This window comes from Mobula birostris, chromosome 8 (assembly GCF_030028105.1).
Source record: "Mobula birostris isolate sMobBir1 chromosome 8, sMobBir1.hap1, whole genome shotgun sequence".
Taxonomy (NCBI): Eukaryota; Metazoa; Chordata; class Chondrichthyes; order Myliobatiformes; family Myliobatidae; genus Mobula; species Mobula birostris.
In genome coordinates, this window is record NC_092377.1 from 69,596,846 (window position 1) to 69,618,109 (window position 21,264).

At 40.9% G+C, this 21,264-nt stretch overlaps 2 protein-coding genes across 2 annotated transcripts in view; one reads left to right on the forward strand and one right to left on the reverse strand.

Moving 5' to 3' along the window:
* wdpcp (WD repeat containing planar cell polarity effector) overlaps window positions 1-5,778 on the reverse strand; it is a 223,067-nt gene extending 217,289 nt beyond the window's left edge. Inside the window, exon 1 of the mRNA XM_072265406.1 lies at window positions 5,694-5,778. Coding sequence (XP_072121507.1) covers window positions 5,694-5,763 — 70 coding nt within the window. The 5' untranslated portion in view covers window positions 5,764-5,778. The remainder of the gene's footprint in view (window positions 1-5,693) is intronic.
* A 367-nt stretch (window positions 5,779-6,145) lies between these two features.
* The window catches only part of mdh1ab (malate dehydrogenase 1Ab, NAD (soluble)), a 29,120-nt gene continuing 14,001 nt past the window's right edge, over window positions 6,146-21,264 (forward strand). The window contains exons 1-5 of the mRNA XM_072265407.1: window positions 6,146-6,233; window positions 14,999-15,097; window positions 15,433-15,529; window positions 18,151-18,326; window positions 19,703-19,825. Coding sequence (XP_072121508.1) covers window positions 6,231-6,233; window positions 14,999-15,097; window positions 15,433-15,529; window positions 18,151-18,326; window positions 19,703-19,825 — 498 coding nt within the window. The 5' untranslated portion in view covers window positions 6,146-6,230. The remainder of the gene's footprint in view (window positions 6,234-14,998; window positions 15,098-15,432; window positions 15,530-18,150; window positions 18,327-19,702; window positions 19,826-21,264) is intronic.

The window sequence follows — 21,264 nt, forward strand, 5'->3', positions numbered from 1 at the left end:
TTACCACCTCTCCATGTATACCTAGCGAGTGAATTTTCCTAACTAACCTCCCATGCGGGACCTTGTCAAAGGCCTTACTGAAGTCCATGCAGACAATATCCACTGCCTTCCCTTCATCCACTTTCCTGGTAACCTCCTCGAAAATCTCCAATAGATTGGTCAAACATGACCTACCACGCACAAAGCCATGTTGACTCTCCCTAATAATTCCCTGTCTATCCAAATGCTTGTAGATTCTGTCTCTTAGTACTCCCTTCAATAACTTACCTACTACCAACGTTAAACTTACCGGCCTATAATTTCCCAGATTACTTTTCAATCCTTTTTTAACAACGAAACAACATGACCCACTCTCCAATCCTCCGGCACCTCACCCACAGACAGTGACATTTTAAATATTTCTGCCAGGGCCCCCGCAATTTCAACACTAGTCTCCTTCAAGGTCCGAGGGAACACCCTGTCAGGTCCTGGGGATTTATCCACTTTAATTTTCCTCAAGACAGCAAGCACCTCCTCCTTTTCAATCTGTACAGTTTCCATGATCTCACTACTTGATTCCCTTAATTCCATAGACTTCATGCCAGTTTCCTTAGTAAATACAGACGCAAAAAACCTATTTAAGATCTCCCCCATTTCCTTTGGTTCCGCACATAGCCGACCACTCTGATCTTCAAGAGGACCAATTTCATTCCTTACAATCCTATTACTCTTAATATACCTGTAAAAGCTCTTTGGGTTATCCTTCACTTTGACTGCCAAGGCAACCTCATGTCTTCTTTTAGTCCTCCTGATTACTTTCTTAAGTATTTTCTTGCACTTCTTATACTCCTCAAGCACCTGATTTACTCCCTGTTTCCAATACATTTCATACAACTCCTTCTTCTTCTTTATCAGAGTTGCAATATCCCTTGAGAACCAAGGTTCCTTATTCCTATTCACTTTGCCTTTAATCCTGACAGGAACATACAAACTCTGCACTCTCAAAATTTCTCCTTTGAAGGCTTCCCACCTACCAGTCACATCTTTGCCAGAGAACAACCTGTCCCAATCCACACTTTTTAGATCCTTTCTCATTTCTTCAAATTTGGCCTTCTTCCAGTTCAGAACCTCAACCCTAGGACCAGACCTATCCTTGTCCATGATCAAATTGAAACTAATGGTGTTATGATCACTGGAACCAAAGTGCTCCCCTACACAGACTTCCGTCACATGTCCTAACTCGTTTCCTAACAGGAGATCCAATATTGCATCCCCTCTAGTTGGTCCCTCTATATATTGATTTAGAAAACTTTCCTGAACACATTTTACAAACTCTAAACCATCTAGACCCCTAACAGTATGGGAGACCCAATCAATATATGGAAAATTAAAATCCCCTACCACCACAACTTTATGTTTCCTGCAGTTGCCTGCTATCTCTCTGCAGATTTGCTCTTCCAAGTCTTGTTGACTATTGGGTGGTCTGTAATACAATCCCACTAATGTGGCCATACCTTTCCTGTTTCTCAGCTCCATCCATATGGACTCAGTAGACAAGCCCTCAAATCTGTCCTGCCTGAGCACTGCTGTAATATTTTCCCTAACAAGCAATGCTACTCCCCCACCTTTCATTCCTCTGCCTCGATCACATCTGAAACATCGGAACCCTGGAATATTAAGCTGCCAGTCCTGCCCCTCCTGTAGCCAAGTTTCACTAATTGCTATAACGTCATAATTCCACGTGTCAATCCACGCGCTCAACTCATCCGCCTTCCCCGCAATACTCCTAGCATTTAAATATATACACCTCAGAAGATTTTTACCACCACTCACAACCTTTCTATTAGCGGATTTGCTTGAACTTTTAACATCATTTATTTTCACCCCAGCCGCACTGTCAGCTCTGGCACTCTGGTTCCCATCCCCCTGCAAATCCAATTTAAAGCCTCCCCAATAGCACTAACAAACCTCCCTGAAAGGATATTGGTCCCCCTGTAGTTCAAGTGTAACCCGTCTCTCTTGTACAGGTCCCACCTGCCCCAGAAGAGGTCCCAATGATCCTGAAATCTGAAACCCTGCCCCCTACACCAGTTCCTCAGCCACTTATTCATCCTCCAGAGCATCCTATTCCTACCCTCACTGGCATGTAGCACAGGTAGCAATCCTGAGATTACCACCCTTGAGGTCCTGCTTTTCAACTTCCTACCAAGCTCTCTATATTCACTCTCCAGGACCTCCTCACTCTTCCTTGCTACGTCATTGGTACCGATGCACACCACAACATCTGGCTGGTCACCCTCCCACTTCAGAATGTCATGCAAGCGATCTGAGACATCCTTGACTCTGGCACCCGGGAGGCAACAAACCATCCTGGATTCTCTGTCACGACCACAGAACCTCCTATCTGTACCTCTAACTATCGAGTCCCCTATCACTACCGCTCTCCTCTTTTTCCACTCTCCCTTCTGCACTGCAGAGCCAGACTCAGTGCCAAAGATCTGGCTGCTGCAGCTTGTCCCAGGTAAGTCATCCCCCCTCCCAACAGTATCCAATGCAGTATACTTGTTGCTGAAGGGAATGGCTGCAGGGGAATCATGCTCTGCCTGCCCTTTCCTCTTCCCTCGCCTGACAGTGACCCAATTTCCCATCCTCTGCTCCTTTGGCGTAACTACCTCCCTGTAGCTACGATCTATAATCTCCTCATTCTCCCGAATGATCCGCAGGTCATCCAGCTCCTGCTCCAGTTCCCTAACGCGGTTTGTCAGGAGCTGCAGCTGGATGCACTTCTTGCAGGTGTTGTTGTCAGGGACATTGGAGGGCTCCCTGACTTCCCACATCCTGCAAGAGGAGCATTCCAACATCCTGCCTGGCATTCTCTCTGCTCTAAACAAACTGGACAAAAAACTTACCGGAACCTACCCTGGCCTCTGCCTGTTCTTGCCGAAGCCAGTTGAGCCAAAGCCGTCCCACTCTGACTCAGTCCACTCTGACGATGGCCGCTGTATATGGTGTTCTGCTTTTTAAACCTTGGTGCGCTACGTCATGCGCCTGCGCAGTGCAGACCCTTCTCCCTGAGCAGTGTTTAAAAAAAAAATGACTTTTTCTACCCGATTTCTTCACTCCCTTCTTCTTAGCTGCTTGCTTAGACTGAAACAAGAACCGTTGAAATTTTCTCTTTTTAAACCTTGGCGCGCTATGTCATGCGCCTGCGCAGTGCAGATCCTTCTCCCCAAGCAGTGTTTAAAAAAAAACGACTTTTTCTACCTGATTTCTTCACTCCCTTCTTGGTATCTGTTTCCAACCATTTTATTCCTCAAAAGAGAAGAAATTCTATCTGCAGCTGTTTTGTAACATGGATGTAATGACCCTCTAATTCAGCTAATAAAAAATACATGGGTGGATTATATTTTCAAGACAACACAATACTGAATGGCTGTTGGCAACACTCTTCTACAACACAGGTTCAAATACCTGTATTCAAATCATGCTGAGGAGTTAAAAGAATATTTATGTCGCAATTCATCCTCAGTCCCATCTACTAAATGTTACAATGACATATCAAATTTTTCCTATATGCTATGATAACAAAGTATAAACTGATTATATTTTATAGGTCTAAGAGGTACAAGCTCTTAAGTCAAAGTAATATGCTCAGTTTTATCGTTCTGCAAGGCGCTAGTTAAATCTCCAAAAACAGAAAATCGATTAAACTATGAAAGCTATGAAAGTACAGTTATACAATACATATTCTCTCTTTCAAATGTACTTTAGCTATTTATGATTTTTATAAAATATAATTAATAATGCCAGATGCGGAAGAATTGCTTTTGTGTGTGTTCAGGAATGAACTTCACAAGCTAAAGAAAAAAATATAGTGTAGGTTGGGATATTTCAAATGTTTCAAATTAGGTAAGTTACTTCAGCAATTTGAAAACAAACATGATTCCAAGCTCTGTCAAGATAAAGGAATAAATTACCTGATGGGATGGAGGAATAAATTTAAGGATATTCCCAATGCTTCCTTGAGAAAATATAATGTTCCCAATGGTCCTTGGCCATTCAAGAAGGGCACTAGGAATTTCTGATTCCATTTAGCAGGATCATCCAGATGAAACCCAGCGTAAATAGTAGAAACAAGGCACTAACACCCAAAATACTCACCCACCCTCCCTCACTATCACTCATAATAGTCTGTAGGTCCCACACAAGACTCACTGGTTATTTCAGTACCCAGAGAAATGGAGTGAAAGCAATTTGTCCTCAAAGCCGAGGGACTGTGGAAGAAGAGGATGAAAATCTAGAGAGTAAAGTGACAGAAAAATGTAAAAAATTGCTTCCATGTTTAGTCACTTTCAGGAAATGATCACTGAATCCAGGCACAAAACTTGCCTATTTTCTGTACTGCATCAGTTTTATAAATGTGTTCATGCTAGCATTTGAGAACTATTATGGGGACTTTATACTCTCTCTCCCAGAGCACCACCTGATATGTATCGGCTGGGAACAGGAATGATTCCCATTATTTTGCACATGATGACAATACACAGAAAAAAATAAGACTTGAATTTTATAAAGATGAAAAATCTTCTATAATAATTGTTAAAATTGTGATAGTTTACACTTTAGAATTTCCAAAAGATTCATTCAAAATTCTGTGATCTTGGCAAAACCAAGCATTGTCAAACTTGGCACATGAAATTAAAACTGATTAAAAACAATTTCAACAAGTAGCTAAACATCCAACTGGTGCAGACTTCAGGATGTCTTTTCAGGGTAGAGTTAAATTTCCAAGCAGACCTGAAATACTTTGTGGAAAGTATTTGCAAATACTGTACTGCATGCAAGCTAAATTATCAATTTTGTTCATTAAATGTTTTATTTAAAATGAAAAGATGCTGTCAATAGGTTTTCTATCTTTGCACATGACCAGACGGATATTAAGGCACAACAGAAAATTTAGAATGATCTTGATGCTCATCATTGACACATGTATTGAAAGCATGGTAGCCCACTATGAAATGGTTGAAATCAGAGATGCTCAATAAATCAAATAATCTACAGTGCTTCTATTTTATACTTCATAATTATTAGCTCATCTTAAATGCATCATCCATTATTTTCCACAGAACTACCAAATAGAAAGTTCCGTATTGTCACTGTCTAGTTACAGTAGTTCCTCCATTATTTTCCTTCTTTAATTAATAATGAACAGGTTTTAATTGTCACCTCTAATTTTAGTGTCATTCACAACCAGAAATGCCTTCTCTATAGCTACTGTAGCATCACGTTAAAGACTCTCATCACATCCGTTAATCCTTTACTTTTTTGGTTGCAACAATACTTCGTAACTTGACTCTTTACGCCAATACAATAGACATTGGCAGCCTTCTGAAACGATTTTCATACAATTATGCCCTTAAAATCAGTGAGCATAATCCACACTTTCGTAAAACAAGTATTTTCGTTTGCTAAACATAATATAAACCCACGAGCTTTTGCTCAGAAACTCTACAACCACAGCAATTAAAAGGTAATCAACTTGTGTGTTTACTCGTGTTTCCGGAGGTAACTTCGCCTCAATCATTAGAAAGTCCGAATAAATCTCCCTTCTTTTGCCAGTTAATATTTGCAGGAAGATTAACTTCATTTATCACCTCACTAGGACTGCTTCTGTCGCGGCTGACAAGCGTGTTTAAACAACAAGCCTGCCTTACCTGTCGCTTGCGTCTGCAGTGGCCCGCTGCGCTCAGTCCTCGCGTCCTGGCAACCAGGGCGACCGCCCATTGGATGACAAGGATGGTGTATCGTTTTCCGGTGGTAACTGCGAACGATTGCTTCCGATTGTCAGGAAGTGCATCGCCCCATGCTGAAAAAAGAGGCTGAATTTTTGATCCCTCCGCGATAAGAATAAACAAGCGCGTCCTTGAAAACCAAGAGAACAGTTCAGCAGACAAAAATAGCACAATGAGCACAACTTACTAGGATTTCAAAGCTAAATATCAGAGTATACATAGTTTATAATTTACAGGTTTGACACTCTGCAACAGGAAATAGCGAGGCAGAATAGGGCGACGTGAGTGCGTGCTGCATTTTGGGAGTTAGGGTTTGTATTATGCTAACAATCGCGCGCACTTTCTGAAATGAAACTACAAATCCCAGAGTTTGGGGAAACGTGGCCACGTGGGCCAAGCACGTGACGCCGGCCGTCTTTGGCGCATTCGAGCAAAGGTGACCTAGAGTAGTGGTGCAGAATGGTTCGTATCTTTCACATCACTTTATGGTGCATTGCTTAAAAGATACGTAAATTCAATGTAAATTCAAGTTGCATGTTGGTTCTGGATTATAGTCGTTCCTGTTAAACCTTGTAAGCTTTTATTTGTCGTCTTTGTAGATAACGTGACCTACTGTGGTGGCTCACGACTTACTCGCCCACGAACTCAGCAATCTAATTGTGACTCTTGAATCATTTTGTGCACGGTGCATGGCTGCTTTGTAAACACGGCACAGAATTAGATCTACTTTGTTAAAGTGATTTTTTTTTGTTGTTCATGTGTCTGTCATGTTGAAATAATGTTGGAAAGCGCGGAGTTTATTCCATGCAATGGGGTCGTTAATCATTTTATTGTATTGAGTTGGTGTAAAGTTTAAAGCAAGCTAAATAAACATTTGTACACCTGGTAATTTGCACTTTGGAGTTAAAATGGGTATTATGTAGAAAAAGAGGAAAGTGCCATCCATACCCACGAGAGATTCGGAGATACCGGAAATATAGGTCAGCACAAGGTATTGAATGCACTCAACAGGTCAGGCAGCATTTATGGAAGGGAGCAAACAGTTGACGTTTCGGGCTGAGTTCTCCATAAATATTGTCTGACCTATACTCCAGCATTTTGTGCGTGGAAAAAGTGCATGATTGTTTTGTTTTGCGAGTAGTGTAAAGGTTCCCCTTACGGTGCTGGATGTGCGTGATTAGAACCGGAATTGTGACCTTGAAAATGTCTACGACGAAATCTCGTATTGAATGACTGCAGTAGTTTTGTATTTTATTGAAATAAATTTCTGGAGGGGCGGTGTTGACGGTAGATTTTGCGAATTTTAATTTTCTCAACAGAGAGAACAGATGCTTGGACATATCGTCATTATGTGATGTGTTGTATGATAAGCGATCATGGTCTTCTATTTATCCATGACCATGATAGGTCATGACAATTTTTTCTACAGAAATTGCCGCCTTCTGAGCAGTGTGTTCGCAAGACCGGTGACCCCAACAATTATCAATACACCAGAGATTGTCTGCCTCGCGTCAGTGGTTGCATAATCAGAAATTGTGATATGCTCCGGCTGCTCAAATAAGCATCTGCCATCTGCTCCCTTCGCTTCACGTGGCCCTGACTGGGGGAAGGGGAGGGCTGTCTAGGTGCTACACCTTGCCCAAGAGTGACCTTCAGGCCAGTGGAGGGAAGGAGTGCCTTACACCTCCTTTGAATCGGAATCTGGTTTATTATCACCAGCATGTGACGTGAAATTTGTTAACTTAGCAGCAGCAGTTCAATACAATGCATAATCTAGTAGAGAGAGAAAAATAATAAGTAAGTAAATCAATTATGTATATTGAATAGATTTTTTTAAATATGCAAAAACAGAAATACTGTATATTTAAAAAAGTGAGGTAGTGTCCAAAGCTTCAATGTCCATTTTGGAATCAGATCGCAGAGGGGAAGAAGCTGTTCCTGAATCGCTGAGTGAGTGCCTTCAGACTTCTGTATCTCCTATCTGATGGTAACAGTGAGAAAAGGGCATGCCCTGGGTGCTGAAGGTCCTTAATAATGGACACTGCCTTTCTGAGACACTGCTCCCTGAAGATGTCCTGGGTACTTTGTAGGCTAGTACCCAAGATGGAGCTTACTAGATTTACAACCTTCTGCAGCTTCTTTTGGTCCTGTGCAGTAGCACTTCCATACCAGACAGTGATGAAGTCTGTCAGAATGCTCTCCATGGCATATCTATAGAAGGTTTTGCGTGTATTTGTTGATATGCCAAATCTCTTCAAACTCCTAATGAAGTGTAGCTGCTATCTTGTCTTCTTTATGACTACATCGATGTGTTGGGACCAGATTAGATCCTGAGATCTTAACACTGAGAAACTTGAAGCTGCTTACTCTCTCCACTCTGTGAGGATTGGTATGTGCTCCTTCATCTTACCCTTCCTGAAGTCCACAATCAGCTCTTTCATCTTACTGACTGATGTTGAGTGCCAGGTTGTTGCTGCAGCACCACTCCACGTCTTGGCATATCTCACTCCTGTACACCCTCTCGTCACCACCTGAGATTCTACCAACAATGGTTGTATTGTCAGCAAATTTATAGGTGGTATTTGAGTTATGCCTAGTCTCACAGTCATGTGTATACAGAGAGTAGAGCAGTAGGCTAAGCACACACCCCTGAGGTGTGCCAGTGTCGATCGTCAGCGAGAAGGATATATTATCACCAATCCACACAGATTGTGGTCTTCCGGTTAGGACACTGAGGATCCAATTGCAGAGCGAAGTACGGAAGCCCAGGTTCTGTAACTTCTCAATCAAGATTGTGGGAATGTTGGTATGAAATGCTGAGCTATAGTCGATGAACAGCATCCTGACATGGGTGCTTGTGTTGTCCAGGTGGTCTAAAGCTGCGTGGAGAGCCATTGAGAATACGTCTGCCGTTGACCTATTATGGCGATAGGCAAATTGCAATGGCTGCAGGTCCTTGCTGAGGCAGGAGTTCAGTCTAGTCATAGACGTATCTCCACCCTGCCACCCAAGATTAGTAATCAATCATTTGAGACTCACACAAGCCTGCATTTACTGGAATCTGGGGTAGTACAAAGTTCTGGAAGAACAGCAGGTCAAGCTTAGGAGGAAAATGGGTAATTGTTGTTTCAGGTTATAATGCAGTCCAGATGAAGGGTCTGGATTTAAAACATTAACTGTCCACTTCACTCCAGAAGTACTCGCTGACCCACTGAGTTCCTCCAGCACTTTGTGTGTTCCATTTAGGACTAAGATCTTTTTTTTCTGAAGGTCTGCTTTGCAGAGGATTTGACATACTGAAAGTCCTTGTGTACACAAGGTTGAGAGGTTTTTGTTCCATACTGGGGATTTGAGCATGGAGAATCTGGTGGTAAAATGAAGAAAAAACAAAGGTCAAATCATTCCTGATCTTGTTGAATGGCAGAGCAAGTTTAGGGGGTGGAGGAAGTGTATTGTTCACTCCATGTAACTTAGTGATTTGTTTTACAATTAGTACTTCCATTTGGGTCAGTGTCCTTCAGCATTTAAAAGTTTGATTCAGTTGCTTGATTTTGGAATCAATTTTCTTAAGTTTCCTTTTTTTTGTTATCTCCATGCAAATCATTGATAATTACAGGTAGTATCAAACTAAAATTGTACTGAGATGAAAGTGGTAGCTTGGAAAGTGCTAGGAATTATTTTGAACCAGATGAGCATGAAGTTGAAGTGCTCATAACTTTCAAAGGTTTGCTGTTTTGAACAATGAGCAATATCAACAGAATTAAATATCTAGTCAATGAAGTTGTGTTTGGGGAAATTGTGATCAATAATAATTCCACCTTGTGAGCTCCATCTGCATCTGGTTGTGAAAAGAGGAGATGTGCATTGGCAGCAATGCCTGAAGGCTAGGCCAATCCTGAGGAACTGCGCCAACACTACTGAGGGGGAAACTTGTCCTTGAAATGTAACTTAAAAATATTCAACAGCAATCATATTTTTCTGTTTCTTACAATTTCTGTGAGAAGTTGCTGGGACGTGCTGGGCTGCAGAACAAGATAACAGTTAAGAAAACAGGTCAATCCCATTTATTTTCACAGACAACTGGAGTAGGGCAGATGCTTGTTCATTCATACAATTAGCAATTTTCGGACCAATTGGAAAATTATTCTTCATGTAACATTCACCCAAAGTAGGTGTGCAGGTTGATGCCAGTCAGAAAACTTAGAGTACCTTCAAATTGGTTTCTTAAATGCATACACAGCTGATAATAGAAAAGTGAGGGGCTGGCTGTTAATAATGAATGGGACGGCCTTCCTTATTTATGAATATTTCCAAGTATGCAGAACTATTTCATTCCAGTGATCTGTGTTTATTTTGACAACAGAACTTGAACAATGGAACCTTGGAATTTCAAGCAAAAGTCTACAGATATTTAAACCAATTTTCCAAATGGGATTTTGTATAGTTTCTATTGGGAAAAGCCTAACTTGTGAATCATTAATTATCATTTTGATAATTTTTCAAAACTGGTTAGATTCTGGACTAGTTCCTGAGGATTGGAGGGTGGCTAATGTAACTCCACTTTTTAAAAAAGGAGGGAGAGAGAAACCGGGGAATTATAGACCGGTTAGCCTAACGTCGGTGGTGGGGAAACTGCTGGAGTCAGTTATCAAGGATGTGATAACAGCACATTTGGAAAGTGGTGAAATGATCGGACAAAGTCAGCATGGATTTGTGAAAGGAAAATCATGTCTGACGAATCTCATAGAATTTTTTGAGGATGTAACTAGTAGAGTGGATAGGGGAGAACCAGTGGATGTGGTATATTTGGATTTTCAGAAGGCTTTTGACAAGATCCCACACAGGAGATTAGTGTGCAAACTTAAAGCACACGGTATTGTGGGTAAGGTATTGGTGTGGGTGGAGAGTTGGTTAGCAGACAGGAAGCAAAGAGTGGGAATAAACGGGACCTTTTCAGAATGGCAGGCGGTGACTAGTGGGGTACCGCAAGGCTCAGTGCTGGGACCCCAGTTGTTTACAATATATATTAATGACTTGGATGAGGGAATTAAATGCAGCATCTCCAAGTTTGCGGATGACACGAAGCTGGGTGGCAGTGTTAGCTGTGAGGAGGATGCTAAGAGGATGCAGGGTGACTTGGATAGGTTGGGTGAGTGGGCAAATTCATGGCAGATGCAATTTAATGTGGATAAATGTGAAGTTATCCACTTTGGTGGCAAAAATAGGAAAACAGATTATTATCTGAATGGTGGCCGATTAGGAAAAGGGGAGGTGCAACGTGACCTGGGTGTCATTATACACCAGTCATTGAAAGTGGGCATGCAGGTACAGCAGGCGGTGAAAAAGGCGAATGGTGTGCTGGCATTTATAGCAAGAGGATTTGAGTACAGGAGCAGGGAGGTACTACTGCAGTTGTACAAGGCCTTGGTGAGACCGCACCTGGAGTATTGTGTGCAGTTTTGGTCCCCTAATCTGAGGAAAGACATCCTTGCCATAGAGGGAGTACAGAGAAGGTTCACCAGATTGATTCCTGGGATGGCAGGACTTTCATATGAAGAAAGAATGGATGAACTGGGCTTGTACTCGTTGGAATTTAGAAGATTGAGGGGGGATCTGATTGAAACGTATAAGATCCTAAAGGGATTGGACAGGCTAGATGCAGGAAGATTGTTCCCGATGTTGGGGAAGTCCAGAACGAGGGGTCACAGTTTGAGGATAGAGGAGAAGCCTTTTAGGACCGAGATTAGGAAAAACTTCTTCACACAGAGAGTGGTGAATCTGTGGAATTCTCTGCCACAGGAAACAGTTGAGGCCAGTTCATTGGCTATATTTAAGAGGGAGTTAGATATGGCCCTTGTGGCTACGGGGGTCAGGGGGTATGGAGGGAAGGCTGGGGCGGTGTTCTGAGTTGGATGATCAGCCATGATCATAATAAATGGCGGTGCAGGCTCGAAGGGCCGAATGGCCTACTCCAGCGCCTATTTTCTGTGTTTTCTATTATAACATTCTGAATGTTAAATGTTAATTGTTATTTTGAACATAACATCAAATTATTTGCTATACAGGTAGGAACTAAAATACTTCCTTCCTTGAGCACTACAGCATTCCTTTCCCAGTTTCATGGTACCATAACTTGAAGTGTATTACTCTGTTTAAATCCTGGAACTTTTTACATAACGTCATTCACCAAGAGATGTGCAGAAGCTTAACCAAGTTTTACACCTCAACCAATAAATACTGGCCTTGCTCGTGAATTCTGCACTGGAATCATTAAAAAGACCATCAGACAAAGCAGCAGATTTTGGTCATTTGGCCCATCGTCTGCACTGCTATCCCATCGTGGTTGAATATTATCTCTCTCAACCCCATTCTCCTGCTTCCTTTGAGGCCCTGTCTAATTCAGAACCTAGCAACTTCCGCTTTAAAAATACTCAGTGACTCGACCTCCACAGCCGTCCAGGGCAATGAATTCCACAGATTCACTACCCTATGGATAAAGAAATTCACCCACATCCCAACATTTTCCCAACCTCTGATATCAGGCTAACTGGCTGATAACTTCCTTTCTTCCTCCTCCCTTAAAGAGTGGCATGACATTTGCAATTTTCCAGTCCTCTGGAACCATTCCAAAATCTAGTGAGATTTGAAAGATAATTACTAATGCCTCCACATCTCTTCATCTACCTGGGGTGTATACCATCTGGTCCAGGTGACATCTACCTTCAGATCTTTCAGCTTCCCAAGCACATTCTGCTCAGTAATAGGAACTGCATTTCACTTCTGCCCCCAACACCCTCGAATTTCTGGCACGCTGCAAATGTCTTCCACAGTGAAGACGATGCAAAATACTTGCGTTTGTCCTCCATTTCTTTGTGTCCCTTTACTACTCTAGTATCATTTTCCAGTGGACAGCTATTTACATTCTCCTCTCGTTTACTCTTTATATTTCTGGAAAAATCTTTTGGTATCTTATTACTGGTTCGCTTACCTTCATATTCCATCTTTTCTCTCCTTATGACTTTTTTAGTTACCAGCTGTTGGCTTTTTAAAACTTCCCAATCCTTTAACTTCCTACTGATTTTTCTGCTATATTGTATGCCCCCTCTTCTGCTTTTGTGTTCTCTTTGAATTCCCTTGATCACCATGGTTGCCTCATCCTCCCTTTAGAAGACTTCAAATTTCTTTTATTGCACTGTGATATGATACATCTCACTCGATCTCCTTTTCAAACTGCAGGATGAATTCCATCATATTATGATCACTGCCTCCTTAGGGTTGTTTTACCTTAGCTCCTGAATCAAATCTGGTTCATTACACCAGGGGTCCACAACCTTTTTTGCACCCCGGACCAGCTGACGGGGGGGGGCCGTTGGTGTTAAAGACAACCGGAATATAGGTGATAAGTCAGCTATAAGTCACTTACAAGTGGCTAATACACTCTATTTTGTTTCTAAGGGGGTTTTATCTTAACGAATTTGATATTAAACACACAGTGCATATTTTCCTCGCATGAATATAGTGATTAGTCAATTATAACAGTGGTCCCAAACCTCCGGGCTGCGGACCGATACATTGCCGTGAAGAATGCAGTGTACAGCAGTGGCCGGAACACACCCAGCGTCGCCTCTGATCTGGGCTGACATTTACGTGCCGGGCAGCACCTGATCAATTAGCTTGTATATTTTGGCTTTTTTCTTAAAGATGTGCTGGGTGCATTCCGGCTACTGCTGTACCGCTGTATTCTTCGTGGCCTGGAGGTTGGGGACCACTGAATTATAAGTCAATAGCATCATAACATTTTAAGTAACGTTTGGATATTAAACACACAGCGCATATTTTCCTTGTATGAACATGTAAAATCATTGCAACACCCCAATATCACTGAATCAGTGGGAGCCCTGGAGGGGTGATAGGAGAGAGTGATACTCGAAGGGGGTTCCTTATATCCAGTCTATTCCGCAATTTAGTTTTTGTTGCATTCATTGCAGAAAACCCCGCTTCACAGAGATATGTTGGAAATGGAGGTAACGTTTTCAGTGCTTTCGTAGCTATCTCAGGATATTCAGCCTTGACTTTGATCCAGAATGCCGGCAGAGATGTTATGTCAAACATACTTTTCAGCCCGCCGTCATTTGCAAGCTCGGAGTCCTTCCTGCGCTGACATGGGAGATTCACCAGAAACATTCACAAATGGGTCACGGACCCATTCCTTTGCACGTCTTGGGTCACTGATGACCTCGCGTGCGTTAAAGTTCAACAGTGGGCGTGACAGGGAATGAGGAAAGGTGCAGCTGACTCATATCGTTTCATATCGCCAAATCATATCGTTTCCTCGCTGCCCGGTAGCACGTGCTTTGCGGCCCGGTGGTTGGGGACCACTGCATTACACAACACCCAAACCAGAGTTGATGATCCCCTAGTGGGCTCAGCTACAAATGCTATAGAAAGCCACCTCATGGGCATTCTACAAATTCCCTCTTTTGGGATCCAGCACCAATCTGATTTTCCCAGTCTACGTACACATTGAAATCCCTCATGACTATCATAACATTGCCTTTTTTATATGCCTTTTCTATCTTGCATTGTAATTTATATCTTGCATCCTGGCTACTGTTCAAAGGCTTGTATATAATTCCCATCAGAATCTTAACTCTACCCTTGTGGCATGCGCATACACGTATCAGGGGTATCAGCTGCTGAGAGTATCAATTAATTTCTTCACAAGGCATGAAATTGGTGGTGTAATGGCTTTTTCCTGTGGAAAACAATACTGTAGCAACAAATTTGGCGTGGGATTTGTTAGTCAGAAATAGGATTCCTAAAATGACCTTTATTTGAAATATTGCTTGATTTTACTGTTGCAAACGTGCTAAAGAAAAACAATGTGTAGTTTTGAAATTATCGGTCATATTTTCTCCGTAGAAGTATTTGTTAGTGCAAATTAATTTCACAATTGTCACTGATTAATTAGCTTTAGAGTAGTTTGTATCAAAAATTTCCTTTAATTTCCTTTACATCAGCAACAAAAATTAATTACATTTTTAAAATATTTTAGCTGTGGGTTTAATTACATTTTCTATTTTGCATTCATTCGATACCTTCATAATAGGAAACTGTTAAATGTCGTAGAAAAATGCAGTCCTTTAAAGCATGCTAGAACCTACAGATCAAACTTGGAAAGTATGTTTTAATTCACTCTTTTTATTCTCATTCAATTTCTCTTGCAGGCAGAACCAATTAAAGTGCTTGTGACTGGAGCTGCTGGTCAGATAGCCTATTCCCTTATCTTTAACATTGCAAAGGGTGATGTTTTTGGAAAAGACCAGGTAACATTTACTCTTTTAAAGCAATTGCTTGAATATCTAATCCTTTTTTCCTCCGTAAAGCAACATTGTTTATTACGGAGACTATAGGAAGAGAGTTAAAGTGTCATGCTTTCTCTCTTGATCATTCTGGTACTGTATTTTAAATTCAAATAATGCCAGATAGAAGGAAGCAATAGAATTATTCATACATTTGGTTATTTATCCCTAACTGAAACTTCCCAGTGAAGCTTTGTCTCCATCTGCAATAGATTGCTGAAGTTACATTGAATTAAGTAGAATCGAAGTATAGTATCATATATAATGCAGACCTGTTTTTTTGTGTGTTACTTCCAAAGCCACTTATTCTTGTGCTGCTTGACATTACACCAATGATGTCGGTGCTCAGTGGCGTGGTGATGGAAATCCAAGACTGTGCCCATCCACTCGTGAAAGGTAAGTAGACTAAATATGAGTGCTTAGCATCTCCTTAAATTTGAAAAATCATTAAAGTAATTTATTTTCTGTTCGAAGGCACTTGGTAAATTATAAAAACAGAAAATTTTATTTCTACTTTCTGTGTGGGGTGGGTTACAGTTATCAATTGAAAATTTGTTAAACTGGGCATTGGACTACAAACTTAATTTGAATTTGATAATCTGATTCTATAATTTTATAGGTATTGGGTACTTGTTGGAATTTTTCTTGTGCACCTATTATAAACCATGCTAATAGGTCATTAATAATGTGAGTCTGGCTGTGATCTGAACTGTTCTGTGTCCATTGCATGTTAATGTTTCACAAGTGATTGGTTAAGAACCTGTAATTCATTTGGGCTGAGCCATGGAATGATCTTCGTCCTCCTTTCAAGCTCTTCAGTAAACATTCAAATTCTTTTTGGGGAGTTAACTAAATCTTTTTGAACTGAGTGTTGCTATCCCACTTTTAGCCAGAGAACCTCAGATTATGCTGCTGTATTGAGCAAAAGACAATCTTTGCCCCTTTGTTTAGTTTGCTTCTTTTGGTTCTTCAGTTATGTCTATTGTCATGGCTTAAGTATGTCATCCTGAACTGATTACAGCAAATATTTTTTGCACCTTTCCTAATGCATTTCTCTACTTCCTAACTGGGCACAATATTCAAGATGTGGATGAACCTTGAAAACTTCAATGTTTAATTCCAATTTTTTAATTATGTCCCTTCATAAAGCCCAGTATACTGTATGATATTTTCTACCACAGGCAGTGCTGTCATTATAGATTAGTTTGTCCTTGTGGCACAGAAAATTAGTCTTCAGCAAATTTTAAACTTGTGCCCTGTGTGTCAATGTCGCAAAGCTAGTGTTGGTACCTGAAAGCCATCAAAATCAGCTGCTGAACATGATTTACCTGATTCTGTAAGATTGTAAATCGGCATGTTTATTGTTCTTATCAACACGATTCATTACAATACTGTGGAGTGTTTTTTGACTTGTGAACAAAATCCGTTTATGGGCATCTGTAATAACAAACCCCTTTGTTATCTGTGGTAGATGTAAACTTGTCCAATAATAATTGACCTTGATTATCTTTTATAGAAGATTTTCTTATCACTGAATTTAAACAAGTTTGGTTGAAGTTGTTGGGTTCTTCTTTGAATTTAAAATAAGTATATTTGTAGTTCTGTAGTCTATAGGTATTAGCTGTCTACAGTTCCATTCTGAACTGTTCTTTCTTTGATCTGATTTGATCTTCAGTATGTAGGTGTAAATCAGATCAAAGAAAGAACTTTAATATTTGTAATTATGTTTCCTTGAGGTTGTTATAGCCAGGGATAGGCTCCCACGATGGTAGTGGGGATTGGCAACCAAGTCCAGCTCCTGGCCTTCAGGTATGGCTTAGCTACTAAACCCAGCAGAACTGTTCTGCTGCCAGGCGAAGAGGCAAAGGCAGGTTACAGCGCCTTAAAACCAATCACTTTGGGCAGATGGGGCTCATCAGCTGTGGTTAACAGCTCGCCTAGGAGAAGGAAAACTCTGATTTCAAACCTCTGCTGCCTTGTGGCTATACCCACTCATGGGGAAAGCTTTGGGAGCTAACTCCAGGGAAAAACCCAGAGCTGGAATACCTAAGGCAGTCCCACATTGAGTTTAATGCTGACTGGCAGCTCCTGCAATGACACTGGTGCCAAACTATATCAGTCTCTGCAGTTCTTTTTGGATCATCAGCTGTGTTGAGAGAGGGGGCCTTATACATGGGCAAGAACTTGCTCTCCATGTCATACTGCACTGGCTTGCGTATCATGTAGACAGCTGGGAAGCAACATTCATGGTCAACCCTGATCAACGGAAGGCCTCATTTGTAATTATTCTGAAAGTTCTTGTCCCTCCCCTTAAGGAATTAAATAAACTGTACCTGAATCATCACCTCTTTAAAGGATATTTTTTTTTTCAGTTACTCCTGAGAATCCTTTTTTCCAGTTTATCTTGGATAGATTATTCTAGGAAATCAAAAGTTTTGATATTTTGATGTAAGTGGCTTGTATCCCATCATTACTGCTTATCCATTAAACCATTGCGTAAAGATATGTAACAAAAATAACTTGTACCTCCTCTTGGAGAAACTCTGGAAACAATGTAGAAGCATCAAACCTTCCCCAATTCCTGCAGTGAATCTTGACAACTAAGATTTCCCAGGTTAATTTTTAGCTCATGAATCTTGTCCTTCAAAATGCTTGTAATTTGAGCTGACAGTTTAAAAAGGCCTGTGTAAATCATCACTCATTTATAAAAAAAAATCTTCAGCTGCTCTTCTGTTCAACAATTCCATAGTAAAAGCAGTGTTAACTATTTCCAGGGAGCAAAATAAACTGTTGGAACCTACATATTATGGCCTGTGACAGACTTGCCCAGGAATGCCTTTGGAAGTAACGTTCTACCCCAACCGTCTGTTATCCCTAGACCACATACTCCTGCATGAAATATCTGAAGCCAAGCTGCTCACAATGCTTTTCTGTTTGTTTATTAGCAAGTTGATTTTAAAACAGAAGTTTGGCCATTGTAATTGGATTCCTTTTAATTTAAGCCTTTTTCCTTGTAGAGGTTATTTCAACTGACAAGGAGGAGGAGGCTTTTCAGTCAATTGATGTTGCAATTTTAGTGGGTTCAATGCCAAGGCGGGAAGGAATGGAAAGGAAAGACTTGCTGAAAGCTAATGTGAAGATCTTCAAATCCCAGGGTGCTGCTTTGGAGAAATTTGCCAAAAAGAGTGTCAAGGTAACATGATTTCAGCTTAACTACCCTCTTTATAGAGCTTGTAGTTTCGTGTGAAAGATCCTGATTGATATCAAGGACAAAGTCTCTAAAATGAGCTAAATTGTGGCCATGGATAGATGTTTGACAAGGCTGGCAACAAATGGAACTTTACAAACCAAGAAAGGATTATGAGGAGGTTTGTAACTTGAGCCATACACAATCTGCCTGTGGCATCAATGAGTTGGATGGCAATTATAACAAAATAGCCTGTGTTTGTAAATACTACTGAAATAACACTACGGAAAAATAACTTAAATTTGAAAGTGTGAAAGCAAAGTAGTGCTGAAAGCACTTGACAGGTCGATAAGTAGCTGTGCAATGAGTTAATGCTTTTGGTCTATAGTGTTTAGTAAAACTCTTGTTTTAAAAATATAGTAAAAGTTGGTGGCAGCACAGTATCGCAGCAGTTAGTGCAGTGCTTGCAGCACAGTAGCTTAACAGTGTAATGCTTTACAGTGCCAGTAGTTGGATTCCCACCTCTGTCTATAAATAGCTCTCCCCATGACCACGTGTGTTTCAATCATATTCTAAAGAGGTATGGGTAGGGTTAGTGAGTTATGGACATGCTATGTTGGCACTGGAGGCGTGGCAATATTGCGCTGCACAATCCTCACTAACTTATGGAAACAGTGCATTTCACTGAATGTTTTGATGTTCAAGCGACAAGTAAAGCTGATATTTAATCTTTAGTAAAATGAAATCCGCTATCTTTTTACTTTATTATCTGCTGCCTGGATACAAAGGGATTGGATCATTTGGTAATTGGCCCAGGCGGCAGGTTTAATGTGGAGTCAAGAAGCCATTGAAACATTCACTGGAATTGCAAGGAAATGGATTACTGACAATATTCAGACAATCTGTTGAAATAGATAAGGGCTCACCGGGAATTAAACCATGCTTGTTTTAGGCCCCTGAGGAACCAAAGGAAGTTCGGGGGTCATTGATACCTGAGAAATATAAATCAATCTATAATAAAAATAAATCAGGAATTATGGATAGCACTGGAAAATTAAGAGGCAGGTGATCACTATGCTTTTGGCGAATGGCAGAGCAGGTTTGAGTGGGCATATTATCTACTCTTGCTCCTCCTGTTTTGTATGTTCTTATGTTATTTTTATGGAATAAGTTGGTGAGTAGTGGGCGTGGTATGTTGGTGCTGCATCTAATCTTTTAAAACTCTGTAAGCTACAGTTTTATAGTGAACATATCACTTAAATATTTTGTCATCTTTATTGCACCTGATACAACCAAAGCTTTGTTTATGGCTAATGATTCTTATTCCCCCCCCCCCCCCACTTTGTATTACTATTTAAGATAAATAAATGTATTTATTTCAGGTTCTTGTTGTGGGAAACCCAGCCAATACCAATTGTTTGATAGCGCTGAAGTCCGCACCGTCAATTCCAAAAGAGAATTTCTTTTGCCTGACTCGCTTGGATCATAATAGAGCAAGAGCTCAGGTATTCCTGAATGTCAGCTTTAATTTTGAAATGCAGGTGTTTGGAAACCTAAACAGGGGGACATGTTAGGAATTTTAATTGTCTTCCATAAATCCTGCTTTTTGCAATAATGGCAAGAACACATTTCATTGGGTAGTTGTTGTGCATAAGTGCTCAGCTGGAAGTTATGGATGAATGCAGAGTTCTCTTACATATGAATGAAGACAACATAGTTTTGTTTCCACATAGCACACATGCAGTTGTTAATCCATAGTTTTTCTTGGCGGTGACTAAACAAATTGAAGGTAAAGTAATGGATGTTGACTGTATGAATTTTAGTAAGGTATTTGGCAAGGTTCCCCATGGCAGGCACATCCAGAAAGTCAGGAGACATGGGATTCATGGAAATCTGGCTGCATGGATTCGGAATTGGCTTGTCTGTAGAAGGGAGAGGATGGTAGTAGATGGAAGTGTATTCTGCATCTGTTCTGGGAACCCCTACTCCTAGTAATTTTATAAATGAGTTGAATGAGGAAGTGCAAGGATGGGTTAGTAAGTTGCAGGTGATTTAAGCAAAAAAGTTGGTGTGTGAATAGTGTGGAAAGTTGTCAGAGATTACAATGGAATACAGATAGGATACAGAACTGGGTGGAAAATTTGCAGATGGATTTCAATTTGGAAGACTGTGAGTTGATGCACCTTGGAAGATTAAATTTGAAAGTGGAGTACAACATTTTAACAGTGTGGAGGAACAGAGGGCTGTTGGGGTCCACGTCCACAGATCCCTCAAAGATGATGCTCAAGTTGATAGGGTGGTTGAGATGGCATGTGGTGTGTTGGCCTTCATCAGATGGGGGATTGAGTTCAAGAGCTGCAAGGTACTTTGCAGCTTTCTAAAACTCTAATTGGATCACATTTGGAGTATTGAGTTCATTCCTGCTTGTCTAAATCTGAAAGCTTCAGAGAGGACCCAGAGGAGATTTACTTGGATGCTGCCTGGATAAGAGAACATGCCTTATGAGAAAAGGTTGAGGGAGCTGGGGTTTTTCTTCTTTGGAGTGAAGAAGGATCAGTGACTTGGTAGAGGTATAGAAGATTATGAAAAGCTTAAGTAGAATGGGCAGCCAGTCCCTTTTTCCAGGGTAGCAGTGGCCAATACCACAGGACGACAGTTGAAAGTTAGTGGAGAAATGTGGAGACTCTGGAGGAATGAGGGAAGATCTTATTGAAACGTTTCAAATATTAAAAGGCCACAGTTGGAGTGGGTGTGGAGAGTATGTTTCCTATAGTGGGGAAGTCTAGGACCAGAAGGCATGACCTCAGAATACAAGGACACCCCTTTAGAACAGAAATGAGGAATTTCTATAGCCAGAGAGTAGTGATGGTGTGGAATTCATTGCCACAGACAGCTGTAGAGGCCAAGTCATTTAGTATATTTAATGTGAAGGTTGATAAGTTCT